General features: G+C 35.2%; 1 protein-coding gene across 3 annotated transcripts in view; it reads left to right on the top strand.

The window, feature by feature from the left end:
- Nucleotides 1–16,117, top strand: part of LOC127180817 (neprilysin) — a 38,572-nt gene that overhangs the window by 7,364 nt on the left and 15,091 nt on the right. For 2 of the 3 annotated variants that reach the window (XM_051135122.1, XM_051135121.1), the window contains exons 2-8: nucleotides 1,634–1,804; nucleotides 8,841–8,876; nucleotides 9,015–9,176; nucleotides 13,837–13,917; nucleotides 14,162–14,257; nucleotides 14,353–14,471; nucleotides 14,771–14,836. In XM_051135122.1, coding sequence (XP_050991079.1) covers nucleotides 1,634–1,804; nucleotides 8,841–8,876; nucleotides 9,015–9,176; nucleotides 13,837–13,917; nucleotides 14,162–14,257; nucleotides 14,353–14,471; nucleotides 14,771–14,836 — 731 coding nt within the window. Of the gene's footprint in view, nucleotides 1–1,356; nucleotides 1,516–1,633; nucleotides 1,805–8,840; nucleotides 8,877–9,014; nucleotides 9,177–13,836; nucleotides 13,918–14,161; nucleotides 14,258–14,352; nucleotides 14,472–14,770; nucleotides 14,837–16,117 lie in introns of those variants that run through there. The other variant, XM_051135123.1, reaches the window with a different exon arrangement.

Raw genomic sequence — 16,117 nt, 5'->3', positions numbered from 1 at the left:
ATATAGTTACAGTAGTACAGTACAGTTTTATAATATATAATGCATAATACATCTTCATGTAATGGAAGGTTTATAGAAGTTAATACACTTGAAAACTTTTTAAAACTATTTCTATAATACTGCAGCTGCCTGGCTTTGTTTATACATAGGTATTCATACATAACATTTAAAGGTACAAAAAGTTTTGGTTTGGATTACAGCTCAAACATAAAATGTATTATGTATATGATCATTTTGTGGGTGCATCTGTGGTCTACTTTGGTCTTCTTTTATTCACAACAAACTGCTGTGTCCCATGTGAATGATTACAGAAACTGTATCATTTGTATTCATTTTAAGATTTTAAAGTGTAGCCTTGTTTAAAATGATGTAATTCTTTGAAACACACCAGCTCCAGAAGTGACCCAGAACTGAATGAAATGTTTGATTTTTTTTTTTTAATTGAGTAAATGAGCCAGCTGCTTTTAATAAATGCAACTGAAAAAATGAATCTTGTTGATTATTAATACAATAGAATCAACCTCAATTACTTACATGAATTATTTATTAATTGATCAAATAAGGAGTTGTTATATGTCTGTAAACAAAAGTGAATTATACTGTCAATACATTAGTATTGTATGTTTTAGTGTCTATACAAATGTAAGGAAATGTATGTTTGGTGAAACCACATTTTATGTAAAATACATACAGTATGAAAACTCTGGAGATCATGTTGGCTGCAAGGATTTTAAGAGAGGATTCGGATTTGTCAAGTAGTGTTAACTAGTCATGACAGGGTTGTCTTCACATGCAAATGCTTCCACAAGAAAGAAGAGCCATTTCATCAGAGTATGTATGACAAGTATGATCAAGTGTGTGATTAAAAGTGTGCCTGTCTCCAGCTTAACAGTTTTACAAGTTGTTTATTATTCATTAAGTATTATTAACTGCAGTGCAGTTATAAAACCAGACCCTGTCTAAAATAGTTGCACCAGTCACACATTTTCCTCTAAAAGTCCACAAAATTAACCGGCCGGATCTAACCCATCCAGATGTTGTGATGTGACCGAGATAAGAGCCACTGCCCCCTGGTAATACAATTTAGCCAGAAGTGACTAATTTGGCAAATTATCCCTGACATTTCCCCCCCCCAAAACAGCCTCCTGTTGCTAAAGAGACTTTACTTGTATTACCCATAAATACAACAGAAATTGAAAGAGACAAGATTATGTGAATGTGCCGCAGTGAGTTTGGGTTTGTGTGTATTTGCCTGGGATGCTGTGTTGTGTATTTGTGTATGTGTGTGAGAGAGTGTCAGCCTCCTTCAAAGGGAGACTTTAAGACTTTGTCCCCAGGTCGGGGTCCTGTCACGTCAGCCAGAACACAGCAGGAGCTGCCCATCTGCAGCGTCAGGTCTCTGCCTCGGCTTGTATGTGTGTCTGTGTGCATTTGTGAGCGCTTCAATGTGTGTATCATTAGAGTTAGTGATTAATTCCCTGTTGCAAAAAACTTAACTGAAATCTGTAAAAACAGGTAAGTTCTGTGACGAAGGACAGGAGGTATATTTAGAGAGACCACGATCAAAGAAACTCACTGTGAAATGACCTGTGCTTAAATACCACTGAATCTGAATCTCTTTTACTCTTTTTAGGTGAGGTTCTACCGGCTGCCCCACAGGGACAGCAGACCATGGCTGACAACAACACTCAGAAAAAAAAGCCCAGCTGGACATCACTTGAGATCGGTCTTCTAACAATTGTATCTCTGCTGTTTGTCATTATTGTGGCCCTCATCATCCTCTTCATCACACAGAGTAGCAAAGGTGAGTGCGCGAGATTTTTTGTGTCATTGTGTGACAGAAGTACTGGCAGTGCTGATTTTGAGCTGCCTTTTCCATTGTGGTCAACTTAGAAATTATTGGAAAAGCTAAAATTCCTCTTTTCTGTTAAAAGTTGGACCTTATCTTGCTGAACTCATTTTACACAATGATTTAATATATATATATATATATATATATATATATATATGTAGTTTATTTCTCCACTCCACTTTCTCTGCAATTTGATGCAATAATTAAAATACAAACTATTTTTTTACCCTTTTGTCCATGAATATATTTTAAAATGTAATTTGTTCCTGTGATTTCAAAGCTGATTTTTTAGCATCATTACTCCAGTCACATGATCCTTCAGAATTAATTCTAATATTCTGATTCACTGCTCAAAAAACATTCATTATTATTATTATAGCATCCTTGCTAAATACAAGTTTCAAATTCTATAATCCCCTCCCCCCACCCCGAAAAAATTATGCAAGCTTTTGCATGGTATAGTTCATAATGTTACAAAAGCTTTTTATTTCAGATAAATGCTGATCTTTGGATCTTTCTATTCAGCAAAGACTCCTGAAAAAAATTACTCAACTGTTTTAAATATTATTATTATTATTATAATAAATAATAATAATACATGTTTCTTGAACAGCAAATCAGCATATTAGAATGATTTCTGAGGGACCATCTGACACTGAAGACTGCAGTAATGATGCTGAAAATTTAGCTTTGATTACAGGAATAAATTACATTTTGAAATATATTCATATAGAAAGCAGTTATTTTAAATAGTAAAAATATTTAACAATATTATTGCCTTTGCTGTATTTTGGATCAAATAAATCAAAAACTTTTGACTGGTTTGACTGGTATAAATATGTAAGGAATAATTGACAACAGGCTGTTTAATTCTTAGAAAATAATGGCTGAGGTGGTGATGTGGCCATTACACCTCGGGTGTGCATTATTTTCTATGAATTCAATGAATCGAAGTACATTTTTCTGTTTATACTATGATTACTACACCTCAAGACATCGATCAGATGATATATTTCAAGGCATTTGTCTGTTTTTTGTCTATACAACGCTATTGTAAGTAGGATTAATTTCTTATGCATCTCATCCAAAAGTCATTTTAGACCTAGCAATGAAGGATTGAGCCATTGCAGACTAATGCAGTTATTAGAGAGAGAGACAGAGCGAGAAAGATAGAGCTTAAGCGTGTGAATTACCTCTGTGAGTCTGTGTGTCTCTCAAAAGTGTTTGGCAGCAGTGTATCTACTAATAGTGAAACTTTAAGTTCATTTTCTTCAGGAACAGCACCGTTGTTACCTCGCTTGTGAGAAATGTCTTGTAGTTTTTAAGTTGTGGGTTTTGGTTATTTTGCTGTTTTAGGCTGTAAGGACCCTTAAAATAACTAAATTCATGTGGCGAAGTGATATAGACATGTAATGCGGTCAAGACCTGCCTGAAACTACTTTTGCCATGCGTTTCCCTGAAAATAATTGCACATCTTTATATATATATATATATATATTCATTAAACATGAACATCAGTTGAGTATTTTCTGTTGTATAATAACAAGTAAGTATGTAAGTAAATAAAAAATACATAAATAAATAAATGAAAACAGAAAAAATAACAATAAAACCTACAAAAGAAATTAGTGCTATCAGTAAAGATAGCCAGTAGCCAGTACAGTATTCTGCACATCAACACTCTGGTGTTAAATGAAAATACTATTTTAAACTTTTTTTTTTTTTAATTTATTTATTCTATAGGGAGTGTTATTTGCTTTTATCCAGCTGAATGAAACTGAAAATCATGGTTTCACATTAGAACAATACACAATTGTTCTACAATTAGAACAAGCACATAACCCCACCCCTAAATGTACCCACTTCTGAACAACAGAGATGGCAAGCAACAAAGTACAAATACTTTGTTGCTGTACTTAAGTAGCTTTTTCTGGTATCAGTACTTTACTTCACTATTTTTTATTAGACCTGTTCAGGACTTCAAGTGCAGGTCAGTTTCATCTGCAAACAGGCTGCTAAGAGTTGCTAGCAGATTAAAGTGCTCCTATTATGCCATTTTAAAGGTTGCTAATATTGTTTTATGAGACTCCTAAAACAGGTTTACATGTATGCAAGGTCAAAAAACACTTTAGTTTTCTCCAAAAAAATGATTTCATTTTACCTTGTTTCTAAATGATTCGTGAACAACTCGTGCTAAAGTTTGAAGAATCAGTCTCTCTAAACCCCTCCTTTCCGTGAACCCTCACTGCTGTGATTGGAAAGATGGCGCAGTCCTTTATGATTGGTCTACCGCGTACAGCGCGTGACGCCCATTGCCATAACTGAATGACAGCCCTGGAGGAAACAGCTGAAGTGGCTGATCAACAAATTTTCACGGACTACCGTCAAAAGTGCTGGCAATTTGCTTATGTAAGCGAACCGGGCACACCTCTATGTTGTAAACTTCAACACTGTATAATGCATTAAGGTGGCTTTCACACCGAACGCAGAAAGCAGTGCGCTGGCCTCTGGGTTCAGTGCAGCCCTTCAGAGCGCAGCGGCAAAAGTTCAACTCATTTGAACAGAAACAAGCCATCCTTGCGCAGCACGAGCAATTGAAACGAATGGGTTCCATAGCGCAGCGCTTCGCGATTCGGTCTGAAAGCCGCTTTGTGCGCCATCCTTTATCATTACTCCAACTAATGAAACAGACAACAGTCAAGCTGCATCAATCACAAATTTTTAGACTACAGTGGGCTCACAGCTGAACAACAGAACTACAGATGCATGAGTAAATTACCACATAGAAATTTTACTGTTTATGAGCCGGCAAGTTGTTTGCGACATAGAACGTAGGCAGGTATTATGCAAATGTGTTACTTTGTGACGTATAGCCATAACAGAAAAAGATTTGAATTCCTGACGACTCTTTCCAGTGATTGTGAGCCGAATCAGCCGACTCTTTTTTTTGATAGACAATAACTTTATTTATAGTGCACTGTGGGCTTCACAACTTTGCAGATAGTTTATGTTCACATACAGCTACATGACACACTGCATTAAAAGTCATATTTGAAAAGGCATAATAGGAGCACTTTAATGCTTAACTAAGTAAACAAAGACAAAACTACAGCAGTAGTACTACAAACGAAACTAAACTAAATTACTATCATCACTCAAAATACTCTGTGCTAAAGGACATCATTATTATCTAAATTACTATAAAGTTACAGTAGTAATTTAGCAAACAAATGTTATAAAACATTGTTTGTCCATTCAGAGGGAGCTAGGCCAGGTGACAAGACAACTCTTATGAGAATTAAAACCAAAATCCTTAGAGTTAAACCAGGTAACCACAAATGAACCATGGTTTTGCTACACTAACCATAGTCTAACCATGAGATGTGTAATACAACTATGGTTGTAGTTAAATTAAAACAGATTGTAAACAATCCGCCAAAAAAAAAAAAAAAAAAAAAAAAAAAAAAAAAAACAAACAAAAAAAAACTATACTTATACTGTAATAAACCATGGTTAATTTTGGTAAGAGAAAAATATGACTCATGATAATGCAATAACATGTTCAGTATTAGGATTTTTCTGTAAATATATTGTCATGGTGTAATCATTGTTGTACTAATTTTGACATTTAGGCAATTTAGAAAATATTGTTTTCTTAAATCTATATTTTAAGATAAAACAACAACACCTGGTCATAATGTCATACTTTAAATGGAACTTAAATTTGTTAATAGAATATAATAAGGTGGTTGTTTTGCAACAAGGTGGAGACAGTTCTGCTCATAACAGTAAATGGTTGATGGGAAAGGTGACAGCTACAAAAAAAAATTTGTGAAAAAAGCAAACACACAAAGTGAGATGCAGAGAGATATTATGAAAATGAAGAGACTGAAAAGGAAAATGGAAGTGAAGGTGCAGTTCAAAAGAGAGCCTTTTTCTTATTTTGCAAGGCCCCAGCCTAAGGTTTTAAACTTTTATTTAAATGTGATGGCCATACAAAAAAATAGGGTTGTTCATGGTTTCAGAATTTGTTGTGGGTGTATGGGATAGCCTGGATGAGTGTGAGATTTCCTGGCCTGAAATTTTCTCCCAGTCCGGCCTGTTCTACATGGAGGTTGTTTAGCCTTGATACATTAGCTAACAAATTTTAAATGTAAGTTATTTTGTATTAATGTGTCAATATGACATGAGGTCCAGTTACCAGCATGACATTAAAACAGGTAGTAGTAAGGGGTACTTTTTTTACTTTAGTACATGTCTGAGCCCATGCTTATTTACATTAACTTAAGTAAAAAATTATAGTTAGTACTTCTACTATTACCAGAGTATTCCTAAACATGAGTATCTGTACTTCTACTTGAGTGAAGGATGTGTGTACTTTTGCCATCTCTGCTAAACAATATCAAGAAGATATTCCCAAACATTACCATGACGCAATCAGTCATGAGACACACAAGAGCCAATGATATTTCACAACCACAACTTATGTAAGGCTTATTCTGGTGGCAATTTTTGATTTGAAATATTGTTAAAGACTTAAATTCTATGTTTTATTGACAAATGATAGGTATAGAGGCAGGGGTTGGGTTATATACTCATAAATGTGTAAATAATGTAATGTAAATAAAATTGACAAATCACACCTCAACATATATGCAATAATGGCAGTTATCCAATATATAATTTAATCATGACAATAAAATTCCCAATACCTTTCGCGTCTGCATATTGACACCAAAGGTTTCTTATTTAAAACAATGGCGAATGCTGCGTGTCGAAAAATTTGAATTGAAATATAACTGCATTGCAGTCATTTCTCAAAATGTAATTTATGTGGAATTTTTATGAAGTCTGAAAAGAGGAGGAAATAGTGTATCTGGCAGATAAACTCACTGTTCATGATGCTTGAAATATAGGAAGACAAATAGGTGGGGCTATATGAATGTATCTCTGAGTAGAACTGACAATCTTCTAAAATGTTTCGATGGCATTTTCTTTTCCACTTGCCTCCATATAATGCATAATAAAATAGTGTTTATAATCTTTGTTAACCAAGGGAATGCTATATTGCTGCTGTTCCATAAATGCCACCTGCTGTCAGAGAATACATTTGCATTTTCAATTAGTCTGTCTGCTGTTGTTGCTTTGTGCAGGTGTCTTATATAGCATAATTTCACAAATAAAGTCAAGTCAATCTGTTTTTGCTTTAAATACTTAAATTATACAATATAAATCAAATAAATTTTATATTTATTTTATATTTTATTACCTTGTCAGGCTTTGTTTTAAAACAGGGAAATTCGTTTGGTTGTACTGCTCAGACAACTTGCAAAATAGTAAACCAACATGACAAAAAAATCATGATCAATTTCATGAATGGTGATTTCCCATACCTAGTGAAGACTAACTTTGCTTCTGTGGTAGGGATGGGCGATATCTTATCGTTTGCGATATACCGACAAAAATTTTCCCCACGATAAGAATTAGTCTTCCCGCGATAACAACAATAAATTCTAGTTGTTGACATATTTCTGTGTGCGACAGTGCGGAGTGACATACTGAAGGCGGACGTGAAACTAGTACGTTATATCGCTAAATGAGGAGCTCCGATCTAGACCTGGTTTGGTCAAAACTGTGCAGCTTGTCAAAAATCGGTCTGAGCCTTGAATAACGTTAACTGTACTAATAGCAAGTGTGCGATGCAGTTTTGCATGTGTATGAGCCTGTTTACAAACCTGTTGTCCAACAAAGATATTATTTACTGGCATGCTTTTTCTCCAAATTAAGTTCATAACATAGTCAAGTGTTTGAAATAACCTTGTGTGATCAGCCGTGGTTTCATATCACAAAATGAGGCTGAAATCATACTATTTTATAGTAAAGGCTATGTCGATTAGTATTGCATTATAAATATACTTAATCCTTATAAAAAATACCCAAGATTGCTTGAAGAACACAGACAAACCATATATTGTAGCAATCGTATGTTTATTGTCTTCAAGTTTCCTCAGTTAAAATTCCTCTATCTGCGTTTTATTCAGCTAAAGCGATAACTGGATTAGAGATTCCTGAAGCGTTGTCAATACTACTACTTCTACTATAAAGCATATGTGGAGTTTTTGCGCAAGGGCGCCCTCCGGCTTTCGAATAAGAAATAGCTTTATTGGCCAAGTGTGTTTTACACACAAGGAATTCGTCATAATGTTAGGAGCTTCCAGTACAGAAAGTACAAACAATTTCATTCACATTCCAGTGAATTAAACAGTCATTACATTACGTGTGTACTCAGTACTGCTCACAACACCCTATTTGGGGTAAAAACAGGAAAGATAATACTTTTCTCTAAAGAAACACAATTTCCCTGAATTATCGTCATCAATATCGTTATCGCAATAAATACCAGAAATTATCGTGATAAATTTTTAAGCCCATATCGCCCATCCCTATTCTGTGGTTATTTTCCCAGGGTGGTACTGAATGAAGCTGGCACATACTGGTGCACCCCCAAATAATATCTTCCCCAAAATATGGCTGGTTACCCATGTAAGCCCCTTTCCCTCGTTAGGCCTCTGAGCAGCAGATGGAGCTTATAGGTAGTCACTGCAGCCCTGCCTTTCTGCCCTGATCATCTGCCATTAATGTGCTGGATAAATGTTTAAACAGCAAAGGCAGATAGAATGCTGAAATACTGAGAGGATCTCCACATGCTCTTCCTCTCAGCCACAGGGATCTGGATAGGAGGGCAGGGCAGTAGGGACTAGGGTCATAGAATGGATGCCTGTTGAATCAGTGAGAGATTCTCATAAATAATACTGTATGTGTATGGACAGATATAAAATGTACACAGAGAATTTTCTGTAGACATGTAACTGAACCCACCACAGAGAAAGAATTTTTAAATAGATGTTTGATTTATTATTAAATAAATTATTAATAGTCTTAATTTGCTTCTGACCCCTGATCCTTTGTGCTTCTTTTCCTTTTGTAGATGGAGTCTGCGTAACAGCTGACTGCACACAGTCAGGTAAAGATATTCTATTGCATTGCACATTGCACAGAATTTATCATGAAATGTCTGAGTCAACAGATAGCCTTTCTTGCACATATATTAAATTTTTTTTGTCATCAAATTCATGCATAAAAATATTCTCGGGCATTGTAGCATCCCGCCTCATTGAGAACATGGACCCTACAGTGAACCCCTGTGACAACTTCTACCAGTACGCTTGTGGTGGCTGGCTAAAGAAGAACATCATACCTGAGACCAGTTCACGTTACAGTACATTTGACATTCTCAGAGATGAACTGGAGGTTGTACTGAAAGGTAAAATGTCACCACCTTACTAATATAGGCTGTAGGGCTAGTTATCAGCAGCTGAAAAGGTTTATGCATGTAATAAAAAAGCCAATAAGACCAATTTAAAGAGAAAAAAAGAAGGTATATATTTGCCTTCACGATTATAGAATAGTGAAGAAATGACTGGAAATTATAGGAAGAAGGATGTGGGTTCAACAAATGGCCCAAGCCAAACTTTAGTCATCTGTAAACAAATGACATCATGTAACTTCTCTGAGTATGCGCAATACGTGCCAGGCCATGTCTCCAAACAAGATAAAGTTCATGACACAATATTGCAATATTGAGGCTTTGTTGTTAGTGATTAGCTTGCTTTATTCTACCTACATAGGCAGTTGTCTACTAAGGTAGCAGCCTAACCAATTTAGAATGCAGTACATAGGCAGCCACTCCCTGAATCATACAAATAGTGCTCTTCATGTGAAGTGCACAGGGACTCACTATTGATTTCCATAGAGTTTGACGCTAACAATAGCGTACTTTAATGATCACAAAAATACGAAACCCCAGACATGACATATGGAGAAAAAAGATATTGTGTCCACAAATTAGGAATTAGTTCCCATGGCTTATGAATTTGTGGCTATGGTTTATTAATTTGTAAACCATAGCCATGTTGTAATTTGTTCTTTTGATTTCATTTATTTAAATTATGGCCGATTATTCACTTAAAACTGGGAACAAATAAATAAGTCGAGTGAGTGAATTAATAAGTTGTGGAAACTATTTTTTTAATTTGATATTAAAACAAACAAACAAACAAAAAGAACATCACACACACACACACACACACACACACACATATTTTTAATATTGATTTGAATGTATTTGTACAGTATCTTATAGCATAAATTAGTATGTAAAATAAGCAAATTCAATTAAAATACACTATATTTATGCTATATTCAGATATGAGTTTAATTAGAACCTCTTGGCCACTAAAGCAGCAACTAAAAACAGGTAGAATCCATTCAATCTACAGTTTAGTTGTGTCTGATGTGAACTATTTTAAGCTCAGGGAGACTCTGCCTGAGGCTCTGATGTTGAAATTTAAAGCTGTGGTTTTTGTTCCTCTTAACACAGTAGTGAAACCTGTCAGACAAATACAATTTCATCCGTAAATGCTGACAGCACTGTAGTTTGTCTTGAGGGATAGAGAGAGCATTTATGTTATACTATGGGGTTGAACAGGATGTGGACTGAAGACTTGGGAATGGGTCTAAGGTGATCGGAGGCCTCAATTTGAGGACCTCCTGATAAATGCAGGAGATTTGGCTGGAGAGGTTAGGTGCTGTAGGGGGCTGTGCACAGACAGAGGCTTGTGGATGTGTTGTAAAGTTGAATGTTATTGAATCTGTGGGGAGCTCAAAATTCAGAGGTTAAATGCTACCAGAGCTATAACTTACCCTTGATGGTAGTGCTTGTCAAAACATAGCTTGCTCAGTGCCTTTTATTACAGCCCTTCTCTCTGTGCCACCTTTTAAAAATTAATGATCTGTTACAATCAGCCTTTTCTTTATGAGTTTTTAATTCAGAGTGGTAATGAGTTCTTGATTTACAGCTAAAAATCAACAAGGACATGCTTTAGTTTTCATTTATTTTTGCCTTGATGAGAATTTCTATGACTTTTCTCACCTTATTTAACGTTTAATTAATTGAAAATCATTGCTAATCAATGAACAAACACTGAGGGTGAAATAAAAATACTAATCAGGGAGTAGTGAGTATTGTGACTTCCCCAGAGAAATCTAAATCCCCTCATTAGCATTTTTCAGTGTGCTGAGCTTTTGAGGGATGAAAGGAAATGCTGATTGGAAAATAAGAGTCTATTTAGAGATTTGATTAGACTTTTATGCAAATGCAGCATTGATGAAATTAGTGTTCAGGGCTTATGCTTTGGTTTCCCAACCTCACTTTTGTATTTCAGCTGTTGGGACATTGAGAGATGGGTTTAATTTGTGGAGTAAATGCTTATGAAGACTTGTGCATCATTATATACAGGACATTCCACTCTAATATTCACATTAGTGTTCGACCATAATGGTTTTTAGTAGTTTATTGTCAAATGTTTACATTTGGTCTTTGCCAACTGTAAATATGTTGTCACATACATGATAACTGTGAAAAGAAAATGAACTATGGTTTTACTACAAATAAAAACAAACAAACAAAAAAATATATGGTTACTACACTTTTACTATAATAAAACCATGGTTAATTTATTTGCATAAAAGCGTAATGAGCTGTACTTCACGTACTGCATAGCTGTTATGTTTATAGTACGATTAGCCAAAGTTCATGTCATAAAAGCCTCTACATCTGTGCTGAAAACACTTTCATAATGCTTACATTGCACTTTTGCCAGTCCAGAGTCTTACGTCTTAATAATGAAAGCACTGACCCTTCACAACAGTTCAATCTGATGGGGCCACAGAGAAACATGTTCCATTTAACTCTTGCTGCAGACTTTGATCACTTCTACTTAATATGACTTTTATTTACTGATCCTCATGTTTGGCAGTGAAAAGCAAGCCTGCCATTAAGAACATACACAAAAGAGTATGTGGAATTTAATTCTACTCCTTTTTATTCTATACAACCTATTAGCAGTTTATCTGTCTTAGCCACTGTCTTACATCTTCAGCACCAAGCTTCACATATTTGTGGCATTAATTCAGTACCTTATTACAGTAAATGCGGCTATTTACCCTGGATGCTGTTCAAATTATTTATCTGGCCAGGGGGTATTTTCTGTTCCTGGTTGAGAAGCATGTGCTTTGCTCAGGTGTGAGGAGTTGTAAAACACTATATAAACTTCAGTATGTGAGTCAGCAGAACTGATGGAAATAGCTAGAGTTACAGTGTAATCAAAAAGACTTATTAAGAATATAAAAGCGGATAAATAAGAGAGAAGCAGGGAGGAAATACAAAGTGTGAGAGAGATCACAGTTTAGAGAGGAGATTAAAGAAAGAGGAAATAAAGAAGAAAAAATGAAACATGCATGAAAAGAAAACGGAGGTGTTTATGTAGTTCTTTTTTCCCTTTTCTGTAGGCAGTGCACTTTGCATTAATTCATTCCTGTAAGCAGGGATATTTTGCCATCACAGAAAATGGAAGATAAATACAGTACATTATGGATCTTAATGTCTAAATGTTAACATGTCTCTAGCAGACTTAGCCCTCTGTGATAAGGCTGTGAGAGGCATAATCCAGATCAAGCTGACAAAAAATGGGACATAAATACGAGAAGCATTCTGAACCGGGCCAGGAGAATACTCATGCATATACATGCAGGAGATGCTTGAGGGAAGGGCTGTTTCCTGCTGGGACAGAGTGGGCTTTGTCGAGAGATGTGGGTCAGATAAGGCTACTGCTGATCTCAATATCAAAAAGTAACTTTCAGTGGAGCTGTATACAAGCTTTTGTGGTCATTCCATTAAGAGAGGAAAAAAACAAAACAAAAAACAAAAACCAAACAAACAAACAAACAAAAAAAAACAGTAGTTTGGCTTTGATATAGATACATCTGTTTTCAATTATTTCCACCTCAATGGGTGTTTTTGGACATTCAGTGCTGTTTTAGGATTTTTTTTTTCAAAGAATAAAAACATTTTATGGCTGGTTAAAGTACTATTTAATTTAAAGCTTTAAACATGTGGGCTAACTAATGACCAATCCTCTTATTTCCTAAGGGTAAATCTGTGGTGTATTTTGTCAGTAGTCTGGAAAATTCATGAAATACTTCTGCTATTTCCACTTTAAAGATTAAAAAAAAAAAGGGATGTGTTTGTGCAGGTGACTCTATAGGAATGGTTATAAAAAATTTTTTATTTCATTATTTATTCGTCAGTGGAACACAAAAGAAGATTTTCTTTCACAGAGACATTTTTCAAAATATCTGCTTTTGTAGATTTGTAGAAGAAATTTTATATTTGGAAAATGAAAGTGATATAGATGATGACAATTGTATTTTTTATTTTATTAATTTTATTAACTGTAATTGAACAAACAACGTACAATACACAACACATGCAAATAAACAGCGCTATCAGTGTGCACAATATAGACACAATATATCTATAGGTACAATATTGTATATATTTGTATATATTTATATATTTAAATCAATGATAAGTTTTAAGACTTTATGAAAAAAAAAGTATTTTTTTTGGTGAATTAGCTGTACATATAACATAAGAGAAAAAAGTGAATAATCTGCACATGTCAGACGGATGGAGAAAAAGAGTGATTGAGATGAAGTGACAGAGTTTTGAAGCTGTAGGGGTTCGTGCCACATGGCCACCAGGTGGTCTCTAATCCAATCACTCACACATGATCTGTGCCCTTTCACAGGAAACACTGGGACCCAAGCACTAATTAAAACAAAATCTGAACATAAGTATTGCAAACAGGATATGAGAGATTTAAAGCAACAGCTGGGTCACTTGAATGAGAGGTAGACAGAAGCAAAGTAGACACAAAAGCATGATGCATGAGGTATTCATTTGCCACGATGTTTAGCCACTCTTTATGGCATTTCTAGACTAAAATTTCTAAATCCATCTCCAAGACAGTCTGTTGTACTGTCCAACAAGTGCAATGACACTTTATATTCTTTTACCATAGGAGTGCTGGAGAGAGAAGAGAATATAAGCAGTAGCTCACTGCTCAAAGCCAAAGTCCTCTACAGGTCCTGCACTAATGAGAGTGAGTATAACTCGATTGATTGTCTTGGCGATATAGCTCAGGTTTAATATTATAGCTTCTGAAATTGTCAGAAAGATGTCATGACGACTCTGTCTGTGGAAGATGTCTTTATCAAATCATTATGCTGTTTTTCAAATGAGCTGCCAATCATGCATAGATTCTCAAAAACAAATTCAATTTCCACAACTTCAATTTTCATTGGCTGCTTAAATATCCCTGGATTACTTCGATATTTTCCTGTCAGGCCTCATTGAACAGAGAGGTGGGATGCCTTTGCTTACAATGCTACCAGATGTCTTTGAGTGGCCTATCGCAACAGATGATTGGGACACCAAGTACGGTACGAGAAGGTTTCTCAGTAGGCTTTTATGCATGAGCCCAATTACCTCAGAGGTACATTGTATTCCAATTTCTCCTCTCTTATCTCCTCTACAGGAATGAACTGGAGAGTGGAAGATGCCATAGCCAAACTGAATGAGAAATATGGAAAGCAAGTCCTAATTAGCTTTTTTATTGGTACAGATGACAGAGACTCCAATGCACACATCATTCATGTAGGTGTGCGCAACAACAGTCTACCTCTTTTCTGTTTTGCATACAAACACAAATGCATGTTTAAAACACTTCTCCACAGAAAAACGTACACTAATATATAGCTGGTATCCAGGGGTCTTTTAAGTCAAAGACTTAAAATTGCATAATTGCTTAAACAGTATCCTTGTTTATTGGTCTGTGAGGTTTTTAATTGGAGTAATGGATGCAGTTTTATTGGGGCGGCACTACATGTGCATGCATTGGGTTTTCTATTAAGAATGAAAGGCTGATTGTCTCTTGGTTTTATTCTCTGTGCCAGTTTGACCAGCCAAGTCTAGGCCTCTCCTCAAGAGACTACTATGTGTGCACCGGGCCGTACGAGGAGGTAAGAATAGCCTGTTAAACAGGAACAGGTGGATTTCATCAAACTTATCCTTGTGTTTCTATCTACCTCTCTCTCTTTTCCCTTCATTTCTCTTCTCCCTGCTGAAAATAAAAACAGCATAGACCAGAATGAATTTTGATGCTGTTTCAGACTGGTCTAACCCACTAAGTATGGTATCTGTTCCTCTTTTTAACATTTTCTTTCTCGCTTTATTTATCCAATAAAAACTTTAGAATACTGTTCTATCATTAATGAATAACTACACAGGAACAAATGACTAATGCACTATTAACATTATAGTAACTACTATTAACAAACAAGAAATTCTGATTAACGAATCAGTAAGTAGTAGGGCTCAGCTGAAAGTGGTTGTTCACTATTAGTTAATCAGTATTTACTTGTTTTTTTCATATCTCCCAGATAACTACTAAAAACTACTATACACAGGTTCATAATTAATGTGAATGATGCAAAATGTATAATTTATTTAAGTACTTTAATTTATTAAGTAAAGATCATGGTAACCCACTAGTAATGACTTAAAAATTACAAAATACTTCTGAAGGGATTGCTAATTATTTGGATCAGTATTCTAAAGTGAAGATCATGAGAACTCACTAGTAATGACTGAAATATTTGTAAGCTTTTGAGGTTTATGTAAGGTTTTGGATAGTAATGACTCAAGTATTTTTACTTCCTTCTAAAGGAATTACTAATTATTTGGATCAGTATTCTAAAGTGAGGATCATGGTAACCCACTAGTAACAACTCAAGTGCTACCAAAGCCATCGAAAGTATTACAAAAACCTCAAAAGTTCTTAGTAGTCCCTCTGGGAGATATGAAAAAAAAAAGTAGTTACTAATTAGCTAATTAAATAGTGAACTACCATGTTCAGCTGAGTACTATTACCTACTGATTCGCTAATCAGAGCTTCTTGTTAGTTTATAGTAGTTACTATAATGTTAATAGTGCATCAGTCATTTGTTCCTGTTTAGTTATTCATTAATGACGGAACAGTATTCTAAAGGGTTACCAAAAGTCCATATTTATGAAATTTAGATATAACAATATAATATTTAGATACAGATATAACAACCCATGGCTTTTTTATACCTGGAGTTCTTCCTGCATAGATGGAAATTATTGCAGCAGCGGTCTCAGATCATGGTATTGAGTTTTCCCCCGGCTTCACCTTGAACTTGCCCAGACGACACAAGTTAGAAGTGAAAGATAAGCCCAGTTCATCTCCGGAAAGATCCAACAATCTACATCATAAAAAT

The sequence above is a fragment of the Labeo rohita genome, chromosome 18, assembly GCF_022985175.1.
Source record: "Labeo rohita strain BAU-BD-2019 chromosome 18, IGBB_LRoh.1.0, whole genome shotgun sequence".
Lineage (NCBI taxonomy): Eukaryota > Metazoa > Chordata > Actinopteri > Cypriniformes > Cyprinidae > Labeo > Labeo rohita.
Note: the sequence above shows the minus strand (reverse complement) of the source record. Positions and strands in the feature narration are given on the sequence as shown.